The 27,729-nt window shown below is 50.3% G+C and overlaps 1 protein-coding gene across 1 annotated transcript; it reads right to left on the reverse strand.

Annotated features, from left to right (window-relative positions):
* Window positions 1-1,345: 1,345 nt before the first annotated feature.
* Window positions 1,346-25,955, reverse strand: CCDC148 (coiled-coil domain containing 148; the record flags this gene model as incomplete). Its single annotated transcript, XM_010154249.1, has 10 exons — window positions 1,346-1,468; window positions 3,288-3,428; window positions 11,456-11,662; window positions 14,059-14,197; window positions 20,843-21,024; window positions 21,115-21,210; window positions 21,457-21,620; window positions 21,781-21,863; window positions 22,420-22,523; window positions 25,834-25,955. Coding segments are annotated over 10 exons (1,361 nt in total), but the record flags the coding sequence as incomplete, so codon positions are not given.
* Window positions 25,956-27,729: the final 1,774 nt, after the last annotated feature.

Below are 27,729 nucleotides of genomic sequence, written 5' to 3' on the forward strand. Positions count from 1 at the left end.
GTACTGGGGAATGGGCATGGCAGCCGCTCCGCCTGCGCCCAGTACAACCGGGATTTTGAAACGCCGTGTACCATACCCGTAGCACTACGGTACCTTACAGCAGGAGCAGCTCTCTGCCCCGCTTTAACGTTGCTGAAGGCTTTGAAGATGAAAGGCATTAGGTAATTTCAAAGAATTATTAATCTCCACAAAGAGTAAGCATTTTTCTTTAAACTGTTTCATGTTGTACCCTACGCCAACTCCGGGAACATAACGCTAAGCACTGCCCACTCTGGGATTCCTAACAGCCCGAAGGTGTGAGTATTCCCCTCCCGCACGCCTCAGTGAGCTCTGCCACTGCCCTGTATGTCGTCCCGCGAGGTCTCCCCGCGGCAAAGCGCGTCCCCAGCCGTACGGCAGTGTGCAGCACGCCCCTTAAAGAGGAGCCACGTTGTCCTGACCAGTTCTGCTGAAAACTCAGCAGTGCAAGGCTGTGGTGCTGCTGCTGTGAGCTGAAATCATCGCACGTAGGTGTAACGAAAGGCAGAGAAGCACTTGCGGCGTGAGGACGCAGGCATCTGAACTTAGCTGCCAGCAAGGCACCGCAACCAAGTGAGATCGAGGCCGTGTTTCCCCCAGAATCCTCAAGACCAAGTTTCATACTCCAATGCCAATGGTACTTCAGCCCTATTTTAGTGACATTTCTGGCCCATGCAATTTGGTGGCTCCCTCCACATAAAAAAGGTAAGGCTGTGACTGGAGCAGTTATAACCAGACTACGGACAGGGTCGTCGTGCTCCTCTGTAACCATGGAATTCCTCTGTGGGATCAAGTGTTTCTTCAACAGGCCAATCAAGGCCCCAGGCTGCAAAGATGGCTTGGCACGGATTGAAACGTGCCAGGCTGAAGTCCTAAACTACATCAACAGGTGAGGAACATCTACAACCACCTGCACAGTTTCGGACCCTCTGAAAGAACAGTAAGTCTCTCAGAGGCGGCGCCTACCCAACCAAACCAGCCTGACGCTAATGGTTGTGCCAAGCGGGAATGCAGAAGGCCGTGCTACCCAGCGACGCTCGGACACGCGGAGGAGCTGCTCCAAACCCGCGCGCCCCACCACGACCACAACGGCTTAGCGCTTACAAAAGCCTAAAACCTTGATGGACATGAGTTCCTTTAGCCTAACAAATAAACTGCATGCAGGACACAATCGCGATGTGACCCTGGCATACGGACGGGGGAGCTGCCAAACAGGAGGGAAAAAATGACTTTACCTCAATTTGTTCCCATTTAGAGGGCTGGGAGAACACAGCAGGTCAGACCACAAGGAGTTCCTACTGAGGGGCAGGTATGCACATTCCATTTCTCACCTTTCTCTGTCTTTAACTGCTTGCTCAGCCATTAATTTTCTTAATTCCTCCAGACGTTGCAGGTCTCTCTCCTCCTGCTCCTGCCACTTGAGCTGTTTCTCAGCCCGGTACTGTTTCACCTGGAGTTTGACAACACAGTAAACCAAACAATCACTCAGCAGCCGAGGCAGCGAGAATGAACCAAGTGTTAAAGAAAACCCAACCGTGATCTTTTTAGAATAAGATTTGTATTTTAGAACAGTGTGTTCTAACAAAAGATTTACTGGGAGAACAAGAGGGTGTGGAGCCCCCCACCAGAAAGGGTGAAGTCAGGGTCTGGACACTTCAGTTGGAATGTAACTTTCAACTCTGCGAACTGGGGACTGCCACCCTCGTGAGCTCCTTGCTTCCTGCCCTGCCATCAGCACCTTCAGCTGTGCTGCTCGAGTCAATGCTCCTGGGGTGAAAGCGTCCTAGGACAGTGCCAACGGCTGGATCCGTGGGATCCACACCAGCCCGCTCCGTGTTGGCTGAGGGGAGAGCCCGCCGAGGAACAGGACGCAGCGTACGGCTGGTTGTCACCCACATACGAAGCTTTTCCAAGGCCTCAGCAAGACTTGGAAATCCGAGCAGGGAAGCTTGTCTGGAAAATGAGGGTTTGGGGATGCAAAATGAGGAACTGGGATTTAAAGTAAATATTGCTGCGGTGAAACTCTGAATTCCTCACTTGAAAAAAAGGGTCCCATTCCTGAACCCAGGGCTCTTCAGAGCCAGCCGGTGGGATGTGCCCCGGGCCTGTACACCCCCCTTGCGTGACACACGCTGCAAACGCCGCGGTGGTACGCTGCCCGACGCTCCGAATGGTGACGCCAGCTGACCTCGTGGGCCACCAGCCCCCTGAGAGCTGACAGAGCAGGCTTCAGGCACAGCAACACCAGTCACTCCCTCATCTTTGAAGTGCTGACTCCAGAATTTTTAAATTCAATTTCAGGAGCAGCTGAACTGTGCTGGGATTCCACAGCAGGACTCCAGCACCGCCCTCCTAAGCCGGAGTGAGGGGAACTGGAGCAGGTACTGGTCACGGATGCTGGAGCCAGTACCACATGGGGTCTGCAGGGGTCTCCCGTGGAATTCTCCAACTTACTACTTCCAGAAACAGTTACGCAGTCTGAAGGAATGCCCCACAGGTGAGTTGTTCTCTGAGCAAGCCAGATTTCAGTGTAAAAGACACTCAGAAAAAGAGGCAAAATTTAAATAAAACAACCTCCTGGATTTTTTGCCGTATCATTCCAATAAAAAGGTCGACACGGCGTGACTTTCTGGAAGCAGTACAGTTACTGGAGTGGATTGCTGATCTTCTATTAAGCTGAAGTTTACACTTACACATCAAAGCCGTTTCCCAGGTAGTCGCTGTGTAAGCGCCCAGAATAACGTCAGGCAGATTTGCGATACCCTGAAACGGTTAAATCTGTGCTTCAGCCCCTCTCCCAAGGCTCTCGTGCTGCCACGTGCAGCCCACGGCCCCGCAAGCACACGCCAAGGCTCGCTGCTGCACCGCAGCACGCTTAACTGCAGCACCGCCGCATGCTTAACTGCACGCTTAACTGCCGCACCACGGCACGCTTAACTGCACGCTTAACTGCCGCACCACGGCACGCTTAACTGCAGCGCCGCAAGCTTTCCCAGCCGGCCACAAACCTGGGAGACTTGCAACTCCCCGAGTGCCCCTGGGCTGGTTCTCGTGACACACACTGCCCCGGGTGCGCCCGTTGGTGTGACGCAGCACCACGATGGCGCGTAGGAGCAGGCAGAATGGGCAGCGGCAGGACTCCACCAACCATTTGCTCATCCCCACACCGACATCCAGTATGCCACACCACGCGGCAACGGGCGCAGGTGAAGATTCCGAAGGCAATGGTACGCGTTAACCTATGCAAAGGGTACAGAAGCTTCTCGTACTTTCTGTCTCTCCTGAGCTCTGCGGATCCTTTCCCGGGTTTTCTGCAGCCTTTCTTTCTCCTCTCTCTCTTCTCTTCTTCTGGCAGCTGCAGCAGCCTCTAGTTCCGCAGCCTCTTCCTGCTGTGCTTTCCACTGTAGAACCTGGAAGAGAGGGTTGGAAGGAGAGTCCTGCAGCAGTGTAACTCTGGGATCCTGCCAGACTGAGACTGGGGAGGAAACCCGCGTAACAACCCCGTTACAAAGATCTACGCTCCCGTCAGCAACTCCTGACCATTCAGTAAGCACCGCCCTTCCGCACGTTAATTATCAGTTCGCAGCCGCCTGGCACAGCGCACGATCAAACCACGTATGAAGAGATTTCAGGCAAAATGCCCAAACCAGCTCAGTAACGCCAGATCTTAAATTCCCCTGCAGCACACAGACGTGGAAATTTCCGGATGAACCTATGAACGGATGGAGGCCAACGCTAACAGAGCCGAGTCCGCATGCATCCTTCAGCTCAGGCGTTTCCATAACAGCACTCGCCTCCAACCAGGACTCTGGAAATCATGGGACTCCGGTGACGGAGACTTCATCTTCTGTCAGCCCTCAAACTGCGGGAAATCAGCCCAGGAGCCCTGGCACCCGCTCCCGGGCTGGACCAGTGCCTATAATGCTCTGACATCCTACTCTTCTGTGGGAAGAGAGACATCAGCTGCAGCTCAGCTCCCGGCAGCTTCCAGGACCCTGGTTAAGCGTGTGGGGAAGCTCGGCAGGGACCAGCTCCATGGCACCTCTCGTTACAGGGCCTGCCACGCTTCCTCAAAACATGCCGGGGACAGGATGGATCACTTAGCTCAAGGTGCCAAAACTCCGCTCCTGGCCTCTTCCAGACACACTGCATTGGTTAAACAAGCCAACGCGTCCCCAGTAGCTGCTAGTGCCTTACTTCCAGGGTTTGCAGCGTGGTCCCCGATTTACCCAGTGCTGTCAAGAGCCGTTGTACGCGCAGTTGTCTCACGCTGGCTTCAGTGGGATTAACCACGTCTCCCTTTTCTTGGCTCGGCAGCTCTGTGCAGCGCATTTGTCAAGTGCCGACAGAGCTCTGTTCCTCAGAGGAACAGCCATTCTTGGTCTGGCTCTCCACACTACAGGAAGTACTCCAATACTACGATATTAAGATACTCTACTTATATTTTCCCCACCTTTACTGCATCTCACCAGCTGTGCACCGCTTCTCTTCACATTCTGTTCCGAAAGGTTTCTGCCCAGAAACCCAGCGCTCCCCGCACGGAGGTTCTCAGGGAGCAGCTTCCCTGAGCGATGCCGTGTTTCCCTGCTGCTTTGCTTAAGTAACAATCATAGAATCACAGACTGGTTTGGGTCCATTTTGGATATCCCAGGCAAATTTTGCCCCAACAAAGCTGACATCTCCAAGGAAGCTGGGGTATATAGCAAACCTGCTACTGATGACTCAAAAAAACCCACTGGCACTAATCAAACCCACCACACACTGAAGTATAAATTATTAACAGTGTTATTCTTGGAAATAAAGTAAGACTAGAAAGTGCGTGCATGTATTCCTAAACGGAGAGAAAATGGGATGGGTGCCTCAGGGTGTGAATGTATTATTAAGAGCATGTATGTTCAGAACAGCTCCCTGGAGTCTGAAATACTGTGGGGCAGGGGGAGTTTGTTGGAAGGATGTGAAAAAGCCATCATTCTTTACATTTGGGAAGCCCTTTTTCTAAGCACCGGACGAATTGTTTTCCTCTTCCGGTGTCAGTAACCTTATGAGCTGACAGCGGGTTGACAACAGCACGCGCGTCAGTGACCGGCTGCCTGTGGAAGTGCAGATTTACGAGGGGGCTCCGTACCGAACGTGACGACCAAGTAGAAATCCTCAGCAAGAATGGGTGCTGTTCACCCGAGCTGGTGGTAGCAGCACAGGGAGCTGCGGTGAGGGGTCACTGATCAGCCAGCCTGCTGCCCGTGCTCCAGGATGCAGCGCTTAAAACTCTGCCAGCCCTGAGCTCCACGATGCACACGAAGGATTCCAAATCCATGCTAACACCCAACCCTAAACAGAGAAACCCAACAGCCCCCCTGCGACAGAGGTGCTAGGGCAGCAAACACTCTGAAGCAGCAGGTCACTCAGCACTCCAGCAACAAGAACGGTGCTCACCTTCCCTAGGGACAAGGCTGAGCTCCACGGTCATGTGTCACCTCTACGGAGAGTGCAGCACCTCAGCTGACCCCTGAAGTTACTGTGGTTATCAACCAGGTGCTGACATCAGCCGGGTACTGGGACGGTACTAGAAGGTGTGTGAAGCCTCCAATAGCTTTCAGCTCTGAAAACCTGTTCCTTCTCCCCTAGACTGGGGATTCTAACAGCACCCAGAACCACCTCCAGATGCCACGGGGTCTTGAATGCCAAAGCAGCGAGGGGTAGAAGCTACGAGTGTTCTGCCTCTGACCGACTCGCTGGTGCCCAGTGCCAGGACAAGGGCAACGGGCACAATCTGGAACGCAGGGAATTCCATCTCAACAGGAGGAAAAACTTTGTCACTCTGCAGGTGCCCGAGCGCTGGAAGGGGGTGCCCAGAGAGGCTGGGGAGTCTCCTTCCCTGGAGGCAGTTCCTGCCCAGCCTGCTCCGGGTAAACCTGCTTTGGCAGGGGCTGGACGAGGTGTCTCCAAAGGTCCCTTCCAACCCCAGCATCCTGGGATTCTGTGACTTACAAGGCCTATGAGAAGTCCAGTATTAGAGTATTTGGCAATGGGATAATGAAGAAATGATACACTTGCAAGTCTGTTGTTAACCTCAGACGATAATCTCATTCTGGCTGGGAACAATGACAGTTCACATCCCTAGCAGATTTTGGACTCGTACTCTTGAGCAGCTTGTGCTCCACAGGCTACCTCCAAGAGGTTTGCAAGAAATAATGGAGAAAAGCAAGGCTACTGGCACTAGGATTCATTTTGTTACATAAAAATCCCTGTCTGGCTCTAAAAAATTTTAATTTGAAAATCAGACAGTGGTTAAAAGTAACTGTTTGGTCATTAACAGAACTGTAGAGATTTTCTTCAGCTATAAGAGTGTTTAAATCTGAAAAAGGGATAGGAGAGAAAAGCATAATCCCCAGGGATAACCTGGAAAGTAGGAAGACACATTGCTTTCAGTCAGGAAACGTAGTCACAAGGGCTTGGATTGGGTCCTACAGAACCCGTGACCCAGTACAGGACGCGCTGCAGTTCCTTGGAGCTGAAGGCGCATCAACGTCTTCGCTCAAGACAGCGTGTGCAGCGTTCACGTCTCACAGCTTGCCCCTGGACTTCCTCCCTCCCCTCAGCCGGCACTACTCGCAGCACCGTTCTCTTCTCGACGGCAGCAGCGTCAGCGTCGCGTTGACATCTTTAACTGTTATGCAGGCTTAAGCACTCGCACAGCATCACCTTAGGCAAGGCAACCGCGCCGACAAACCTGCCGCCTCCCACACGGCGCTCTCTCTTCTCGCTCCCTCCGCAGCCGCGCAAGAGCCCTTGGACCTGCGCTGCTTTCGCAACAACCGTGCGTCACGCATTTTGCTTGCCCGAGGCGCCACTTTCCCAGCAGGAGGAGGACGGTAATTCTCCCAAGACAGTAAGGCGAGCCTGCTGGCCCAGCTGTCCAGCCCCAAGTGATTTTGGGGATCACCGACAAGCAGGCGTCTGTCTCCAACAGACAGATCCGAGCAGCCGCGGTGACCCTCGCAGCCAGGGCAGCGAGCAAGACGCCTCAGCCTGAGGCACCATTGCTCCTCTGACTGGTTGCAGTCTTGGGGCGCTGTGGGTCGTTTCAATGGATCTCAGAGCTGGGAAGTCAGTCCATGGTCTCCTCCCGCGCAGGGCACCCCAGCAGCCCCCCGTTTACTGACACGTCCTTTCTTCTCATTACGCAGGAAGGGAGAGGGAGGCCAGCAGCAACACCCTCCCCATGATTCACAATATCCCAGTTAACTCCACCCAACACCTTTCCTTTTGAAATTTCTGTGTTTCTGCCCGGAGAAGGAATGCAAGACCTGCTCTCCCAAAATTCACCATGTGTGGTTGCAAGATTTTAGCACTGGAGTGAGGATTAATCTTGGAACACAAAAAGACAGGGGAAAGACCTGAAGGAAGGCAGGCACACGGCTCTGAGCTACGGGACAGCGAGCCCACTGTCACACACGGAGACTCCACTGTCCTTCTGCCTACTGCTGTAGGTCCTCCACTGAGTGTCCCTTAAAAACTGCCTTATGTGAGGGTGGAGAGTGCTGGGTTATAGACCTTTTAAGATGAATTCAACAGAAAAATAATGTTTTGAATGCATGCAGATACTTAGAATTTCTAAATGGATTGCAGCAAGTGCTTCAATCCCTCAGAAGCCAAGTGAAGCAGCACCCTACTACCCCTCTTCAACGGTCGCGCTCTCACCTCATTACTGAACTACCTGCTGACACAGAAGACTCTGCTTCTCTGTGTTGCTTAGAAAGAGGAATGTTACACAGTCTTTTACACAGCATCTGCTACAGAGCCCTAAAAGTGGAGAATTCCCCCCAGTACCAAGCATACCAAGCATGAGTGATGCTCGGTCACTCATTCTCTTCAAGACTGCAGCATATGCTCCCTGGCATGAGCCACCTCACACTCCATTTCGTCCAGATCACTGCCGCGTGGCCCTCGTGATTTATTTCACTTGAGCCGTTTCACAATTCCTCCTTAGAGACGCCCATTTCTGTTAAGGACACGCACTGATCTTCTGTGAGATGGAACACGGAATAGGAATTTGAAAGGTGAAAACTGCTAGAAACATTAATTTAACCTCTCAGCTGCTTTACCTTTTAATTGCTCTCACCCCTTGGCAGTCACAAGGCCTAGAGTCTCACTGAGGGCATCGTTGCTCCTGGTGCACTTCAGCCAGCTTTAGGTGACGTATTCTTCAGGCTGCTTGCTCTGCCCTGGGCTTGGTGCTGCCAGGAAGAACTGGCTCCAAGGTGGGTGATACCACGTGGCTACTGCGGTAACAGAAGTGCCCAGGCGGTCACGTGTGAGCATTTTCTCTCTCTTTTGCATTGCTCCATCTGTACTACAGTTAGGAACACACAGATTCTCACACACAGAGGAAGAAAAACTTGAAAAACCCCACAGACTCCAAGCAGCACAGAAATTTGCAGAAAGGTATCCCTTCAAAACCAAACAAGTCAATCAGCTAAACGGTTTGCTGACTGGAGGTTAAATGAAAGGTGCCATATCCAGAGGCCGCTCCTCTCCCAGCTCCATCACTAGCAGCCGCCTAAAAACACATTTGGATTTTAATGCCTTTCTGCATATCCTCCCTGCAAAACGGATCTAACGAGCCTTGCATCTGTAGCGCTGCTTCCCGTGTGCCGTAACTTCCTTTCCAGCCGATGCAGACAGGCGTAGAAATGGCCTGAGTTTCTCTGAAACCTGCTGGTGTAACGGAGGAGACCTCCATCTCTCGCGTCAGGATACTAGCGCTTCCCACGCAAGAGCTTACTACGCGGCCAAATCATTAGAGCAACTACACTCTCCCTCCGGCAAAGTGCTACGAGTAAGAAGTCTTTATGCTAAATTTACCGAAATACAAGAACTTAAGTCAACTAACGGCCAGAAGAAGTGGTGGGAGAACAGCTCTCATCCCTGATTTCCAGCTCTACGCTCACTCCCTTAGAGACAGATTCGCATTTTACCCCATCCCCCGGATCCTCGTCAGGGTGGGGTTGTATCAGAGTAATTAACTCACTAGACAGAATTCCTTCTCCCAGGAGAGCTGCCAACGGCCGCTTTCCACGGTGGGACGTTCGGTGGTTGCACACCCAGAAGCGCAGAGAGACAAGGCTGTAAAATGCACCACAACTGGGTGAAGCACGAGCTTTCAAACGCACACGCCCGTCGGACCCAAACCAAAGCCAGGGACACATTCAGAATGCCTTCTTCAAACACCAGCTACCTCCTTGCCAGATTTCCACGTCGTCCTCCAGCCCTTTCAGCTGCAGGGCTGATCAAAACAAGGTCACAGTGATATCCTCCTTCCATGGAAAAAAGGTACCTCTTCCGTTCCGCTTTTCTGGGAACAGGCGAACTGCTTGTGTTCAAACGCTCGACATTTGAACAAAGCCACCTTTGAGAAGTGCAGGGCTAATAGGTTTGAGTTCCAGACACTTCCAGGGTACTGACAACAGGAGGTCAGAACCCATCAAACCTTCAGACAACGTTCAGCGCATCACTGAGAATCTGAAGCTACACGGAGACAACGTCAGTTCTGCAACATCTGCTTGGTACCTCCCGGGGGGAAGGGAAAAACGGAAAACAGGAGAAGACGGACTCAGATTCAGAGCTCGGGAATAAACGGCCCTTCTACCCCTCCTTGTGCAGGTAAGGGACACGGCAACTCCGGAGAGGGAGGCCTGGGGAAAAAGCATCCACCCCGGAGCCGCTCCGTACCCCACTGGGCTCAGGGAAGCGTGCCATGGGAGCTAAAACGGGGTGCTCCCCACCCAGGCAAGCCCGGACAGTTTCTCACGCTGGGGTTTGGACTCCAGCCTTCCTGTGACAGATGGCTCCAGGAGCAGGAGGCAGAGGGTTTCTGTATTATTAGTACAGTGGAAAACCAGCATGAAGTTCAACATTCTTGATCCCAGTACAGGTTTTACTGGGTTTTTCTACTTTAGAAAACCAAACCAAGTGTTTAACATTTCACTGGAAAGTAGGAGTCCAGCAGAGGGGATGCTGGTGAAGGGAGATGAACACCGTGCGCACTCTCAGCTGTTCCCTTCCGAGAGCAGCTGAAACACACCTTGACGTGCATCTTGTGCCCAGAAATGTGCCTCCCCTTGCAAACGCCCTGGGCAGCAACATCCTAACGCTTCCCTCGTGCCCAGGCCCCTCCCACTTATGCTCTTCTCTTACAAAAAAAGACCAGGCATTTTTAGCTGTTTTTCACCTCTTAACCCAGTAGATCACCTTTCAGAATATTGCAAAACCTCCGTAACACGGGCACGCGGGCTACGGGATCCATTTCTGTCAGCTCACAGAACGCATCCTTAAACACGATCAGAAGGGAAGCGCAATATCCATTATTCCTCTGAAGACAGAGCAGCACCCATCCACAAACCGGGGGCAGTGACGAGGAACCGGATGTTCACTTCCACCTCTGAGGGTTCCAGCGTTAAAAGCAGTGACAGACAAAGCCTCAGACAGCCCAGATACCAATCCCTTTGTCAGGGCAGGGACAGAGACACAGAGGTATTTTGTGATATGCCGGTGTTGCAAAGGATTCCAAGGAACATGATGCCAGACCTTGACTGTGCCAGCAGGAAGAGAAGGCTTCGGGGAGACCTTATTGCCCCTTCCAGGGCCTGGGGAGGGGGGTGGTGGTGTACAAGAAAGCTGGGGGGGCTTTTCCAAGGGCAGGGAGTGACAGGACAAGGGGTAACGGGTTTAAACGGAAAGAGGGAGATTGCGATGGGACATCAGGAAGGAATTCTTCCCGCAGAGGGTGGGAGCACTGGGACAGGCTGCCCAGAGAAGCTGTGGATGCCCCATCCCTGGGAGTGTCCAAGGCCAGGCTGGATGAGGCTTGGAGCACCCTGGGCTATGGAAGGTGTCCCTGCCCATGGCAGGGGGTGGCGCTGGGGGGGCTTTGAGGTCCCTTCCAACCCAAACTGTTCTGTGATTCTATATTGGAAACTGCAGAACCAGTCTTGTTCCTCCAATACCCAAATACAGTTCAAACTCTTCAATGGTGCTCAAAATTCATCAAAATAAATGGGACTGCAGTTTACACGGATATGACACCCACAACAGGAAACTCACAGTAAGGCCTAGAGTGTGCTAGGCAGTCAAATTCTTCATCAGCAAAAAGCCCAAATCCCGGAGCTGGCTGAAGCACTGACAAGGATCCTTCCTGGTAACGAATCAGAGCATCTGCCAAACCACGTGCAAGCGGAGATTCACAAACCTGCTGACCTCTGCCAACAGATTACAGTTGGCTTTTTACCCTAACTGCCCAAAACAATGCTATCAGGCCAGTTACAACAGGATCCCAACAACTAGCTTCAGGTAGTTTTTCCTCACTTGAACACTGACTCCATTTTGAATTTCCAGTAAAAAACACATTTGCATCTGGCAGATTTACACCCAAACCTACCTTTGCTTTCAGATCAGCACAGATCTCCTGTTGCTTCTGTCTGGAATCAGCCAGCTCTGCTTCTGCCTCATGAGCAGCGGAGGCTTCCGCAACAGTCGCCTCTGCCTTCAGCAAGAAGGCTTTCCTAGCTTGAGCCCAATTCAGCATCAAGACTCTGCGCTGATTCCTAACGGAACGGTAACGATCCCGAGCTTTCTCATGAACAACCTAGAAAAGGAAAGCATTGCAGAAAGGTTAAAATCTACGCATTAAGGAAACAACACTTTTTCAAACCTTGCATATAATTGAATTAGTTATTACATCACCAATATTCCTATAGAATCTCAATTTAGGGCCCAGCAGTATTCTGCGCGGTGCCCGGAATGCTGCAGACCCCGTGTCGGTAGGTGGTGATAGCACCCCAGCCTTTCCCTGAGTGCCTGCACCACGTGGAACATCAGTATCCTGAGGTCCCCCTGCTCTTCCCTGAACTGGGCTTCTGCAGCGGGAGTGAGCAAAACGCAACGGTTCCTTCCTGCCCTCAAGTACGTGACAGGCAAGTGGGTCCTTCCAACACGTCTTCGGGGATGCTGAGCGCCTGCAGCAAGATGGGGCACTCTGTAGGAAGTGAAGATCTCTGGAGAAACAGAACACCGACTACAGCACCTGTACAGATGCAGGACATGAGCACCAGCTTCGCTCTGGCCTTCCTAACAGGAAACCTGGAAATAGGTTCTCGCTTGCCAAGCGGCATACTGCCACACCAAGGTGGTGTTTAACCTTAAATACACCTTCTTCGGCCTTACTCAGTGAGGTTACCAAGGGCATCATAGAATCATGGAATGGTTTGGGTTCAAGAAACCTTAAAGAACATCTAGTTCCAACCCCCTGCCATGGGCAGGGACACCTTCCATAGCCCAAGTTGCTCCAAGCCTCATCCAGCCTGGCCTTGGACACTCCCAGGGATGGGGCATCCACAGCTTCTCTGGGCAACCTCTCCCAGTGCCTCCCCACCCTCTCCAGGAAGAATTCCTTCCTGATGTCCCATCTCCATCTCCCTCTTTCCGTTCAAACCCATTACCCCTTGTCCTGTCACTACAGGCCCTGGGAAAAAGTCCCCCCCCAGCTTTCTTGTAGCCCCCCAGGCACTGGACATGCAAGCTTCGATGCTCTGAGAGTAGTACCACCAGGTAAGGCTGCACAGACGGAGGCAGTAGAGTCCTGGACCTGTCGTATATCCCCCAAAATGCAAGTTACTGGGATGCAGGAGATTGTGGCAATGGCTGTCAGCTCACAGCTGTCAAGGGAACCATCCCTGGCGCTCATTTCCAGACTTTTGGCTGGGAACAGGGGGCTGCTGACTCGCCTGGTGCCCAGCTCATGGCATTCCCATCAGCTCGCGGCTGGATGAAGGTACAGTGGTACCACAACTCTGGAGCTTCTCTTTGGTCAAATGCACAAGGGCCGCTGCAACAGCAGCTCTGGTTGCCACTGCTGCTACCAAACTCAGGTGAGCTGTGCCAGCCAGCACCCAAAGCGAGGACACCCATGGGCAAGAAAGGGGAGGGGAGTCTGCCCTTCTAAAACCAGACCTCTCTGATGAGCTGCTTCTGCATCAAGCACTCAGTGCTTGGCCACTGACCTCTTCTTCAGAGGGAGAAGCATAGAAGGCTGAAGTTTAGTGTTGTAATGTGGCACAAATGCTTTAAGAACAGATTCTTGGTGCTGTTTTAACATTTCTGCATTTGTCACACTAATACACACTCCAAGAGATATCAATTCAATGCAGAATTATGATTTCTAAACTATAAAATGAACCTTCAAACAATTTGTGAGACCCATTAATAACAGCTATGCCTAAAATACACCTATGTTGTACGAAGCACAGGATTGTTTAGCCCCGTTCTCACAGGCCAAAGTTCAAGAACTTCATTTTTGGTGAAACTACACTAATTATCAATATCACTTCACTGTCAGTCCTTTGCACCAGGCACTTCTTAAACACAAGGAAGTAGATGGTCTAAAAATACACGCAGAGCTAAAAATAGACTCCTACTTTACTTATGACATACATCCTGAAGTGTTCTGGCCTTGAAATGGGTTTCTCTATTAGCCGAGATGTGCTTGCTCACTGTGGAGCGTAGAAGGAATCAGCAATCAATGGGAAAGGCATTATGCATGTAAAAATAGCCTCCCCCTGAAAGCAGGAGATAACTTTCCACTCTTCCTGCTATATATGCACCACAGACCAATTAAATAACTATTCCTAGACAGGGCAACGATGCTATACATCCTCCTAAAAAATAACAATACCAGGAGCTGCAGAATAGCATGACATAACTAGAAAACGTACAGCAAAAGCAATGCTAACAAACTACTCCTGTGAATTTGGCTAAAATCTCCGCAGTGCTCCTTTTGAAGAAGAGAGGTTTCCAAGTTCATGCATTCTGGAGACAGAGACATCCCTTCTTCCCTGGCAGAAGGGATAACATTCTTCTTAGTAACATTTGTAACGAAGAAGTTTTAAAACAAAACCTCTGCTAAACATCCTTCAGTCGACACGTTGAGTACGCGATTTCTGTACAAACCTACGTAATTGATCTCGTATCTAGACCAGCACTGACCAGATCGTGCCTAGATTTGTGGGGAAGGTATCTCTGCAGCACGTCGAGGTACAAAGTCCGCCGCCTCTGGAGACCACTCGGATACTGACTGACAACAGTCTGAAAAACCCACTGGTCCTCTTCCTTCCAGCCGGAGTTCCTACAGAAATACAGACCCATCAGCATAACTTCACATCTGAAAAGGAGGAGGTCGGTTCTGGTTTCCGTTTAAAGGCCTCACAACCCTGAACCTGTAAACTGGGCATTGGGTCAGAGCGGAGAAACTTCGATTTACTTCAAGGAAACAAAGCACACCTTTACAGCTTTTCTGATGGGACCACTTACTGCGCCGTCACCCGAGCGGACTGGTCCTTTTCTGACCCGGCTTTTCACCGGGAACGATCCTGCGTTTCTCAGCTACGTTACAGTAACGAACAGTCACACCCACGGAAAATGCCGCGTGACGAGGGAGGATGGCGATCGGTCTCCACCACTGAGCACCACACACGTGACCGAGAGGCGGCGAATGAAGCGACACACCTGGAGGAGCTGGAGGGAGCGGAAAACCAAACTTCCGACAGCCCGAAACCCATGCGCAGGGCACAGGATTCACGGTTGTTTAAAACGGGGTGTGGTTATCAGCACGCACGCTGTATTACCCGAGAGCGGCGAGAAGTAACATAAAATCCAAAGGGAGTGCCACCGGTTTGGATGGAGTAGATTAGCGCTTCCTCCCAACCCAACTCTTGGCCTCCAGAGGATTAACGTCAGGCTTTTGTTGTCAGCCGTGACCCGCCAGCGACTCTGAGCCACACCAAAAGGTCTCTCGATCCCAGTGACCCGTTTTCAAACGCGACTACAAACCTCGGGAAAATTAGAAGGCGGCAGCTGTATGACTCTGCCCCACACCCCCCAAATTCCTGCAGCCCCAAGGGCTGCAGCTCTCGGGCTGCCCAGGGCAGCAGCGACGCCTGGCACTGAAGGGCACTGCCCCCGGCACAACACCAGGACCCCCCACCCTTACGCAGGCAGGAACAGCCGGCACTTAACGACCGCCAGACGCTCATACGCAATTAACAGCTAACCACCCTGACGTGCGGGCTCATTAGGAGGCTAACATTAAGGAAGCTGTGGAAGGAGGCAGTTCCGACGAGCTTACGTGACAGACGCATTCATACCGCCCACCTGTTTCCCTTCCGCGAGAAGAATCGGAGGCGGCTTCGAAACGGGGAGAGAAAGGCTCTAGCGCCCATAGGAAGTTTTCGTGCAGCGACAGACAAGCCCAGCGAACGCTGGAGCCAACGTAAAGCGTGAAATTACACCAGCAACAGCAGAAGAGCAATGGAAGGGGCTCTACGGGGGACGGTCTGAATTGGCCATGACAGACAACGAACAGGGATGGGCCAGGGTGTTCCTACCCTCGGCGCAAGGAACGGTGCCCCGGGAAGTGAAGCGGGGCCACGGACCCCTCAGGGGGGCAAGGGCTGCAGTAATACCTGAGAACCTTCGGGCTGCAGCTCTCCAACAGCAGACAGCTCTCCAGGGACAAGCGTCCCCCAGCTCTGACACGGGGGGCAGGCAGCAAAGCCGGGCCATTTCAGCAACATTTGCTGCCTTCAAGAAAAGTGACCTGCAGCTGATCCTCAGAAATTCATGTTTTTAACTCCCCCTTTTCTCTAGAGGGAGCTTTTCTAGGAAATCATCCTTTTATGAACTCTGGAATCTGTGTGTCATAATTTGGTGTTCTGAAGTACTGGCTTTCTGAAGAATAGCTTTCACAAATTAATTATTCTTTGCCGCGTTTTAAACCTCTCACTGCAACTGCTCCTACTGATGCTGGACTAAGGGGGTACAAACCCACCGTTAACGCCTGGCATCGTCTTTCTAGTTTATGGGTTGGATTTTGACCTACCTCTTGTAATTTCTGAAAGCAATCAGTAATCCTCTTCTGCAGCCTTCCGATCCTTGGAGCCCCTTCCAGTGCCTGGGGGGCTACAAGAAAGCTGGGGGGGACTTTTCCCAAGGGCAGGGGGTGACAGGAAAAGGGTAGCGGGTTCAAACAGAAAGAAGGAGATGGAGATGGGACATCAGGAAGGAATTCTTCCCGCAGAGGGTGGGAGCACTGGGACAGGTTCCCAGAGAAGCTGGGGATGCCCCATCCCTGGGAATGTCCAAGGCCAGGCTGGATGAGGCTGGGAGCACCCTGGGCTATGGAAGGTGTCCCTGCCCATGGCAGGGGGTGGCACTGGGTGAGCTTTAAGGTCCCTTCAACCCAAACCATTCTATGATTCTGTAATTCTGTGAGTCCTGATACACCCTGGAATGGTGCTGTAAGAACACATTATTTCAGTGACAGTACCGACAGTTATGAGCCTTGAGATTCTCTTTCGTAACAACCTGCCTTAGGTATTTCTGACCACACAAGTCTGTGAACAAATCCGGGTATTCTGTCTACAAGAAGAGCAAGGAAGACTGAGACACATCTTGGCCGTGGAACATCGCACCACAGACTCAAGAGCAAGGCAAAGCACAGATTCTGTGGTCTCAAGCCCGGCCTGGTGCTCTCCTCCGCCTCTGGCACGCAAGGGCGGATGAACCTGTTGCTGCATCACCTTCTGCTTCCTCTGCCTCATCTCCATCGAGGCTCCCGCTGAGCTGAACAACCCCCAACAGCCAGCTAACAATGAACCTCTACGCTGCTCGGGAAGAAGATGGAGAAATGAAGGTTTGGGCGAGATGCTCTGGGGTGCAACCAGCTACAGCTGAACTACAAGTAGTTTATTGTGAGTAGGGCTGAGCACTGCCAGTGCCGCAGTTTGGCAGCTGTGCCCAGATCTGGCAGCTGCACTCAGATTTTGTCAGCTGTTCATAGACAAATAGCCAACACAAAAAGAAAGGCAGCACGATCCAGCCCAGTGTATCCGTAACCATTAGACATGCAGAGAATTTCAAAATACCCTGATGATTGAGTTCAAGATGTCACCTCACTTCAACTTCTGTAACATTCCAGAAAGGAAGATCTCATCTAAAATGAGTTTGAAAACTGCCAACACATTTTACATTAATATTTAAGGTAATATCAGCCTTCTCCAGTGTCAAGATATTGATAAAGTTTCACAAGGCTGCACGCATGATCCAAATTTTAAATTCAGCACTTGCTTTTCTCATCCGTGTCACTCCACCGGCAAACAGCACCATCTTTATTTTGTTTCAGAACAGAAACACAGCAATTGTCTTCTCTTCAACAACCCCGAGGCAGCTGCTTCCTCTGGAGCAGATTTACCCAGCATTAATCCCTGGCTTTACACATTCTCAGGAACACAGACAACTCGGAAGGGAAGCTACCCTCTCCACCCTCTAATCCCACACAGCCTTGGCAATAGTGTGTGCTCCACGCACTGCAGCTTGGTGACCCCGCAGCCACCCGGACTGCCACAACACCACCCAGTGAGAGGGTCTCTTCCGCGACCATTAATTGTGTCACTGCTGATGGCTGTACCAGAAACATCTGGCAATAGGCCTGAAAAGAGGAACAAAATCCACCTGACTCAGTCCCATCCATTGAGAGGGTGCTGCAGAGGGCACAGTGCTGCACGTGCAATCTCCGTTCCTCCTTCGGTTACCTACGGACTTCGGAGAGCCTTGGAAATTGCAGCAACAATGCAAGAGTGCTCAGAGAATCAGCAGCTATAACAAACACAACAGTTCCGAGTCCAGAGTTTGTGGGGTAACTCAGGACTTGGGTCTTTCCAAAACACAGAAACGTGTGTTTTAGCAGCAGTAAAAGAATTTAGATTATAAAACATTGTAATCCTAATGTTATGCTTGGAAAAAAACAAATTATTCTTCAGTTTGTAAAAGCAATAAACACTGTGAAATGCTCTCTAGTGGGACTGAAAAGCACCCAAAGAACATAGCAGGCCAGAACAGTATCTTATTCTGATTTTTCTCCTTTGGAAATTCTAGGCACGTTTTCCAACCTTTCCGCTCCAGATGGCCTGAGCGGCCAGCACCGCGGTGCGCAGTGCCGGCAGGCTACAGCTCAAGGTTTCGTTGCTGCACGCGCAGGCGTGGGAGAGGGGCAGAACAGAGTGACCCTCGGATGGCGTGAGCAGGGTACCGGGGTGTCGTACAGCCACACTCTTCGACCGAGCAACTGCCCAAAAAACGTGTCGCAGAGGTACGGGTGGTACCGTCGGGTGCAGGCAACGACGACAACCGCAAAGGCTTCACTGAGGCCACGGTAAGAGCACGGCGGAGAGATACCAAGGTCAGAGATGTGCCCCGCAGTTCCCCACACTATGACCTGGGGTCGCTGGGCCAGTCAGCTCGAGAGATTACAGAACACTTCAACCAGAAGGCTCTGTCTCTGCAGACTCACAACACATTTTCATGCAAGTCAGCCAACAGCAATGTCAGAAGTGACAGCGTTGTCTTCCATAACCCCCTGATCTGGAAAGTAAGCAATTCCACGAGAACAGAGTCTTGGGGTTTTTTACTGAAAACACATTGTGGATAAAATCCCAGGAATGTAAATGAGCAGTTCATTAAAGACTTGGAGACCAGAAAGTGAACAAAAAGAGACCAAGCTCCTGCTTGAAGTAAAATGCCTGTGGTAATTGCTGCTGGTTCATTATGGTTTCTCAGCTAACGCTACCGGCAGACGCCGACCCAAATGGGGTAAATTGCCCCACACAACCTGCCCTTACACCCACCAGCAGACTGCTGCCACTGCCACCAGCATCTCTTCCTGCTACACCCGTTGCCTCTTCCCACTCGGTATCGTACCTTGGTGCCGTCACTGCACCGCTGCGGATGTTTTCATGCCTACAACGGACATGCTCTCCCTAAACCAGCACACTGGTAAGTCTGGCTGCTACTGAGCTGTCAGCCAGGTTAGCTAGCTCTAGGGCTGCATTCAAACCCGGCAGATGAACAACCAAAATACCATGGCAGGTTTTTCGGGCATCTCCATGAATCCTGGTGTCTACACTGCTGTTTATTATCCAGCAGCACACGTGCTGCATGGATCAAGGGATTCAAACTTCTGAATTTTCACCAGAATTGTGTTGTTCGTCAGCTTTAACACAATTTTAACTAAACCACTAGAAAGACATTGTACATATGATTTCGTATTTTCAGAGATTTACTTAGGGGCTGTTAAAACTTCTTCCACAGCAGGAACTGTAACGGAACACCAGAGATCAGCAAAGGAACGGCTGTGTATTTGCCACGTGCTGCTTAATAACTGCTGCCGGTGTGGGAAGGATCGGCACCATCTTCAGCAAGCAAGATGCTAAACAGCTAGGACATTACGGCAGTAACGTGCAGCTTTCAGACCAGAAAGAACCTACAGAATAGCTACGGTTTAGACAAGATTACAACAGTCACAATCAATTACAACGTCACTTTCCCTGAGATCCATCTTAAACCCATGCCAGCACCTCCAGACTACTTCAGCAGCACTGGCAGAAGATTTAAGTGCCCCTTAAATAAAAGTAGGTGTGTCTAGAGAAAGAGGGAGATCAGAACCAGCAGGTGATTGTTTCACCACAGAAACTTAGGGACTTTCCTGTTTCTCCCCAGTTTCTTCTGCCCAGGCTCCAAGCAACTGCTCTGAGCTTCTGATTCTCAGCCCTCTGAGAACCTGATGCCGTTCTAAGCCAGCCTGATGTCAGTAGGTGGCAAAAAGAGGTCAAGGCTGGCCCAATATCTGCAACTGTATCTCCTGGACTTCAGCTGCCTCAGCAGAAAACCTGATCATAGAATGGTTTGGGTTGGAAGGAACCTTAAAGGTCAATTAGTTCCAACCCCCCTGCCATGGGCAGGGACACCTTCCATAGATCAGGTTGCTCCAAGCCTCATCCAGCCTGGCCTTGGACACTCCCAGGGATGGGGCATCCACAGCTTCTCTGGGCAACCTGTCCCAGTGCTCCCCACACTCTCCAAGAAGAATTCCTTCCTGATATCTAATCTAAACCTCCCCGCTTTCAATTTAAACCCATTACCCCTTGTCCTGTCACTACAGGCCCTTGGAAAAAGTCCCCCCCAGCTTCCTTGTAGCCCCTTCAGGTACATAATACTAAAAGGCCTATTAATATACACAGGTATGTTACACTCCTGGATCATTATGACTATTTATGTTCTTCCTATAAACCCTGTCATTTACAGAATCTCCCCTCCCTGCAGTTATTCTGAAGCATAGCTCCATATAATTCTTACACATCTTTGTGATGAGAATTAGTACAGTGATCCACAGCCTGTGAAAAGACTGGACCTATTTATCTGCTTTATAGACAAACGCGTTCTAGACCTCTCAGAAAGTGCACTTCTCTGGCATGAATTTGGTAGCGTAATTGCCACACAGAATCATTTCTATCCAAAGGCATGTGAAGAGGACATTTGATACACACCCGACTGTTGGTTCTTTAATCCAAAAAGCCATTTCGCTTATTATTTCAGATGAGAGCTTTGGCAAGGACTGCCTCCATTCTCTCAGCTGTGCAAACACCGACCACTTAACCCCAGAGAGCTGGGCCGTGCGTCAACCATCCCTGCCCGGCGTGAAATCGCAGAATCACGGGATGGTTTAGGCTAGAAGGGACCTCAAAGCCCACCCAGTCCCACCCCCTGCCATGGGCAGGGACACCTTCCATAGCCCAGGTTGCTCCAGGCCCAATCCAGCCTGGCCTGGGACACTCCCAGGAACAGAACCAACTCCAGCGGTGAGGGGTGTGCAGATGACAAAGAGCAGCAGGGTCATTTGCTCTGTTCCCCAGGTGAATCCAGAAACAGACGGCATTACCTACGCAGCATCTTTAACTGCTCATCAACCTCCTGAAGCTTAGCCCAGTACCCACTTGCAAGCTTCTGGTATTCAGTGATCACCACGGTCTTCAGCTCAGGGTAGGGGCATTCCAAAGACAGTAGTGCTGAAGGAACTTCAAGGAAAAGTCCATTTTTCTCTTCAGAAGGATCTGCTAATGCCTGTGATGAAAAAAACGCTACTCAGCGGACTGCTCTGCACTGCATTTTCTCTAAAAAAATTGCTAATTAAACTTATAAAGAAAAGCTTACTTTTGTTTTATAGTCTTCAAGCTCTCTTTCCAAAGCCAGACTTTCATGGGTAAGGGATTCCAAAATAGCCTTCTGCTGCTTCTTCACAAGGGTGATCTATTTCACAAAACAGCCACTGTTACCTCTTTATCTCGCTGTAGTACGAAAGCCCTCACTTCGAAACAAAGAGCCTGAGTGGCAGTTCCACACTGCCATGCTTTTACAGATTTTGGAGAAGCAGATTTATGCTATGGCACAGAGAGAGGCTACCGGATGCTCTGAATGTGAATTATATGCTCCCAGTATTACGTAAAAATAAACTAAAACGCTAAAAAACTGTAAAACTACAGTTAAAATGCCAACCTGCTGTAACATCTCGACTGGATTGATCTCAGAATTCAGACGAGCCTCTGCCGAGAGGCACCGCTGCCATTCACACAGCTTGAATTTCAAATCCTCTCTTAGCTGCCAGACAGGAACCACAGTATTTGTTTGGTATGCATCCCGCTCCTTTGATAACTGATGCTCTATATCCAAATGAAACATAAAGCTTTCTCAAACACAAAATACATGACAGCACTGTGCTTTCTAAATCTCAGCCTGTTCAGACAGGAATTAAAAAACTCAGATAATCAAGATAATTTTGACTATAATAAAATAACCAAGAAATGAATTAAAAATCCTTACCCAAATCCCTCACATCCAAGAAATAGTTGTGCTTATGACTTTCTTCATCAAGAAAAATCTTTATTTCTGCTTCTGCTTTTTGCCTGGAAGGTATTAATATGAGTTTTACAGAGGCTGTAATTTCTTATTCATTAAGTTTTCAAGAATGATAAGGCTCAAATACTGTAGTAAAATCAAGCAAAAAGGGGGAGAACTTGGACACGAAGGTGGGATGGGAGCCCCCCGCTCCAAGCAAAAACCGCTCTCGACGTGCTGTATGTACATCAGGGCAGCCCACAGCCAGGAACAACACCCCTGTCCCCCTGTGCGAGCCCCACGCGCACACCTACAGACAGGCTGGGGCAACCGAAAAGGGCCTGGATCACCGAGAATCCTACAGTGTGTGTCCCTCAGGCGCTGGCAGGTCAAGGAACAGCGACGAGACCATGGAGAGGCACACGCAGAACAACACCCGCTGCTCCCCCTCCCCGTGCTCTCCTCAGGACCCCCTCCAATGTACATCACAAACCCTCGGGCCTGCCAAACCACGACCTGCACTTCAGGTACGCTCATCTTTCCCCCTCGATGCTCCTTGAGCCCAGGAGGCCGCCCCGGCGCCCCGAGTGCTCCTTCGGCAACGGCTGGCAAAAAAGCTCTCACCTGCTCTCGCTCAGCCTGCCGTGCTCCTGCCGCCACACCTGCCGGTGCTGCTTCAGCAGCAGTTGCTCTCTCTTAGTTTTGGAAACCTGCTCCATTTTTTTAAGCTGCAGGAAAAATTAAAGCTTGTAAGTGTTTTGAATCTGTGCAACAGCTTTATCAAACGCCTTCACACGGAAACTTTTAACTACAGAAAGGTGAACCTAAAAGCTTTTCTCAAACCTGTGTTTTTCTAAAGAACAATGGGTTCAAATGTAACCAATTCTCATGAAAAAAAATTTACTCCGTTTCAAATCACAATTAAATGAGAGGAGAAAGGGAAAAAACCTCAGTTCATTTTCTTCTTTTTCTCCTTTTCTTTCCCATCCCTATTCCCCCAGAAGGTGAAGGGGGGAAGATGAGCAGGAGAAAGAAAAATACACTTTCTTACAGGTGGGAAGATGAGAGAGTGAAAGTGTGTCTTTCAAGAGAAAGAATTTCAAAAATTGATCAGTCTAAAAGAGTGCTTTTTCAAAACCTGCCCAATTGAAGTGGCTCTGAAACCGTCTGAGGGCTTCACAAAAACATTGCTTCCAGCTTCCGATGAAGCAGAAAGACAAGCTGCTGAGAGAGAGGAGTTACTGCCTGAAGAAGCAGAAAGCCGACGGGGAAAGGCTAACGAAGGGGCAGCCAGATGACTGCGGCCAACCAGCAGCCAAGCAGAAAGGATGAGCAGCCGTCTGGGGCTCCCGGAGGCGCCTGAGACACACCAGTTCTCTCCCATCCTCCCGACTGCCGCCGGCCTCTCGGGATACCCAGGACAACGCAGCATTCCAGCTGGGAGCCGGCTCCTTCTCTCACTGCATTGCCGCCACCTCCCCCAGCCAACTTCTCCCTACAAACCCCCTCCTCATTCCAGAGGCTGCACAGTCCACACACACCAGTTCCCCCCCAGCCCTTCCTTCAGGTCAACAAGTTACTCGACTGCAGAATGGTAGCAAGGCAATAAAAAATTTGGAAACCCCAGCTCATAACCAGGAAAAACAGATAAAGATCTCATGCCACATCTAGTTCAGGAGAGAAATTATATTCCGAGTCAAAACTGCTGAGTTTCCCCTTGGCTTCGGTGGAAGCAAGGTGCTCCGTCCGGAATGCTCGGTCAGCTGTCCTGCCTGGACACAAGCACACCGTACGCCCTCTGTGTTCACACACACACCACCCGAGAGCAGACCCTGCAGGGGTGTTCCCCGTCCCCCAACCCCCCCCCCCCGGCGCCAGCCATACCCGCAGCTTCTCAGCGAGGAGAGACATAGAGCTCTTCTCTGCAACGCCCACCCGCAGGTACGCAAAATCCCATCACTTAGAACCATGGAATGGTTTGGGGTGGAAGGGACCTTAAAGCCCCCCCAGCCCCACCCCTGCCATGGGCAGGGACACCTTCCATAGCCCAGGGTGCTCCCAGCCTCATCCAGCCTGGCCTTGGACACTCCCAGGGATGGGGCATCCACAGCTTCTCTGGGAACCTGTCCCAGCGCTCCCACCCTCTGCGGGAAGAATTCCTTCCTGATGTCCCATCTCCATCTCCCTCTTTCCGTTTAAACCCCTCACCCCTTGTCCTGTCACTCCCTGCCCTTGGGAAAAAGTCCCCCCAGCTTTCTTGTAGCCCCCCAGGCACTGGAAGGGGCTCTGAGGTCTCCCCAGAGCCTTCCCTTCTCCAGGCTGAACCCCCCAACTCTCCCAGCCCCGCAGGCGTGTGCTCATCTCCAACTCCTCTGGTTTACTCCCCACGCTACGTGTGTTTGCCCAGATGCATTGAAGTTCCCCGAGGAAGCTGGAATGGCTGGAATCACTTCTCAAAAAACAAAGATGGGAAAAACGTCTTGGAATCAGCGTCTCATTCACCCACCAAAGCTGAAGTGTTACTTAAGATAAAACACCTCAAATTTCGACACTAGAAGCATTTACAGCTCTCCAATGAATCCGAGTTCAATATACCTGGTTGAACACATCTGGTTTCCAGACAGTCAGACAGAAGAATCACAACCAGGACGTGGCTAATCGTTGTGGGGTTGCTGCAAGCCCCCCTCGGGGGTATTGTTCTGGTACGAAGTCGCAGGAGATGCCACAGAGATCACGTGACTGTGAGAACCAAGGTGTTCCCGGGAAGCTGCATATGTGACTGCACATAGTTTACAACACCTTTATGCTTTCAGTCGTGCTTCTGTGTCAGAGAACGTCTCATTTTTATGGCTGACATACTTTCCGGTTTCAGAGGCTGCTTACAGCTTCCCCTTGGTTCCCACCGGGTGCTTCAAACCAGACCTCAGCAGACAGAGTCCGGTATTTAACGCCACATGAAAACAGATACACGTGCAGTTCTAACACTAAAGCGAAACAGGAGCTGAGGTAGACCTGCACAAGACGTCTGACACGCTCTTATAGCGACGGCAGCGCCACTGCGTCACTGCTGCGACATTACGCTGCTTCTGCATGTGCTGTATTCCTCTTTTTAAATGGTCAGCAACGGATTTACCGTTTGCTTCTCTGGCTCTCCCTCAGCGGAGGAGTTACCCAGCACTTCAGAGTCTGGATAGCCTGAATCAGCACCAAAAAGGCCGGAGGGAACACACTCTATCCTCTGGGGAGCTTTCAGCATACAGATTTTACTGGGTTTACGGGTTCTTCTCTTCACCTCGTACTCCAATTAACTTGCAACTCATTGACGACTTTGGGCTATCATTGCCAAAAATGCTTCCAAAACTGTATCTCTTTCCTAACAGACTAAATTGCTTTGCTATTTTCAACTTCCTTCAGTTCAGCCAGTGACCCTGCTTTGCCCACACATCATAGATGATCCTGCTTAACAAACGTAGAGTTCTCATGAAACGTTACCAGCACCAAAAAACTGCCTTTTATTTACCATTCAGGCCGTATCGCAGCTGTTTGTACCTTTCTGACTGTCTAGCTCTACATTTATACTTTATGGCTATAAAACCCTTCTAATTTCCATGTCCTGATCTAACTCAGCTTCACTTTTGCAAATCCTCACTTCAGCTCTCTGCGGTTTGTTTTCTTTCTTTCTGGATCAAACTCCCCGTTTATTCCCGTAAGTCTTCGTTACCGTCAGTATTTTGGGCAGTTTATGTACTGCATCTGGATGAACTTCCTCAAACCCTCAAATACAAACTCCTCCTGTCTTCTTGGGAAGCAGAATCCACACCTGTTTTCCATCTGATACAAAGAATTCCACACTTTGACATTAACGAGGCCAAAGCCCATTAACGCTAACGGTGGTAAACTCATCTTTGCCCCCTTCTCCTGAACACTCTTACAGCTATTTGTTATCCATACTCCTTCTCAGATTCCTTGGGTAGTGAGAGGAAATAAGATAACCGAATTTTCAAACCACTCACCTTACAAACAGTATCAAAATCATACCTGTAATTCAGCTTTTGCAGACGCCATTTTTTCTGCCGCAGCAAGTCCATAGAGATGTTCGTAGTCAACAGGTTTATACTTCTGGCCACAACGGCCATTTCTCATGGGAAGAACCAGGTTTTCTGGTTGTCAGACAAAACAGTAATTTCAAACTTCAGATGAATATTTGAAGCGTGAGTCATCAAATGAAAGCATTGTAGGTAGAAACGAGAAACAGTGTGCTTTGAACATTAAAAGTTGCCATAACAGAGAGACTGTTGGTCGGTGAATACAAACTTGAAACAAACAGAAGCTGGTAGAAATGATATACGAAACACTAACCATTTGTCTGTTTACAAAGAGTGGATTTATAAGGGTTTTTTTAATATGTGAATGTACAGAACAATTCACTTCAAACTGGGTTCACTGGAATCTTACTAAGTTACAAGACAGAAACGCATGAGTTGCAATATATGTGTTCTTGTTCCTGTCTCAGGGACACCCGCTTGCAGCCCTTCAGTACATAAAGGAGGATTTTGAGGAAAACAGAGATATTTTTACAAGGGCCTGTAGTGACAGAACAAGGGGAAACACTTATGAACTACAGAGAGGGCAGATTCAGATTGGATGTAAGGGAAGACATTTTTTACAACTACGAGGATGGGGAGGCCCTGGGACAGGTTGCCCAGAGAAGCTGTGGATGCCCCATCCCTGGGAGCGCCCAAGGCCAGGTCGGATGAGGCTGGGAGCACCCTGGGCTATGGAAGGTGTCCCTGCCCACGGCAGGGGGTGGCACTGGGTGGGCTTTAGGGTCCCTTCCCACCCAAACCAGCCTGTGATTCTGTGATAAGTAGTTTTATTCTAGACTGTGATAAGACAATTAAAGCTGAAGAGGATAGCATACATACTTATGTCACTAATCCAATGAGTTGTGAAGAATGCTCCATGGTCCAGTCCAGGCATTTTTATTTCTATGTACTTTTTACCTGTTGAGAAAAAAACAGATGTTTTGAGAATACAACATTGTGGATGCAAGCTAACAAATACATATTATTTCATTGAGGAGAGAGGACACTTCTCACTAAAAACGTAATTAGGTAAACATTCTACAAGTACATAAAATTGTTAAGGTTGGAGAAGTCCTGTAAGCCCATCGAGTGCAACCGTTAACCCAACCCTGCTCATACCACCACTAACCCATGTCCCCAGGTGCCTCGTCCACACATCTCTGAAACCCCGGAGGCAAAGAAGGCATTAGGTACCTCAGCCTTTTCCTCACCTTTTCCACTATGTTCCCCCAACTCCAATGAAGGCTGAAGGTGCTCCTCAGCCTTCCTTTTGTTGTTAATGTATTTACAGAAACATTTTTTATGCCTTTACTGTCTTTGACAGTTGGAGCGAGACTAAGTGCTTGTTGGGCTTTGGCCCTTCTCATTTTCTCCCTTCATCTTCCATTTTAAGAGAGATTTCATCTGCCTCACATCATTTAGCAGCTAAGAACAAGAAATCAAAATACTATCTCCTTGATGAATCTGTAACGCTGTTGCATACGTCACCTATTCTTCCCGCAGAGGGTGGGGAGCACTGGGACAGGTTGCCCAGAGCAGCTGTGGATGCCCCATCCCTGGGAGTGTCCAAGGCCAGGCTGGGTGAGGCTTGGAGCACCCTGGGCTATGGAAGGTGTCCCTGCCCATGGCAGGGGTGGCACTGGGGGGGCTTTAAGGTCCCTTCCCACCCAAACCATTCCGTGGTTCTATTCTTTGCTTTGTGCTTTCCAAATTACAACAATCCTATTGACCCAAACATCAGGGAAGTTTTTGATCTGTTCTTTGCTTTTCAGAAATTAACGCCTGAAGAGATCACTCTTTCATTGTATGTAGAGACTGGTTACATACAGATCCCTACACACCCCTGTAA

Source organism: Eurypyga helias, unplaced genomic scaffold, assembly GCF_000690775.1.
Source record: "Eurypyga helias isolate BGI_N326 unplaced genomic scaffold, ASM69077v1 scaffold11490, whole genome shotgun sequence".
Classification (NCBI taxonomy): Eukaryota; Metazoa; Chordata; class Aves; order Eurypygiformes; family Eurypygidae; genus Eurypyga; species Eurypyga helias.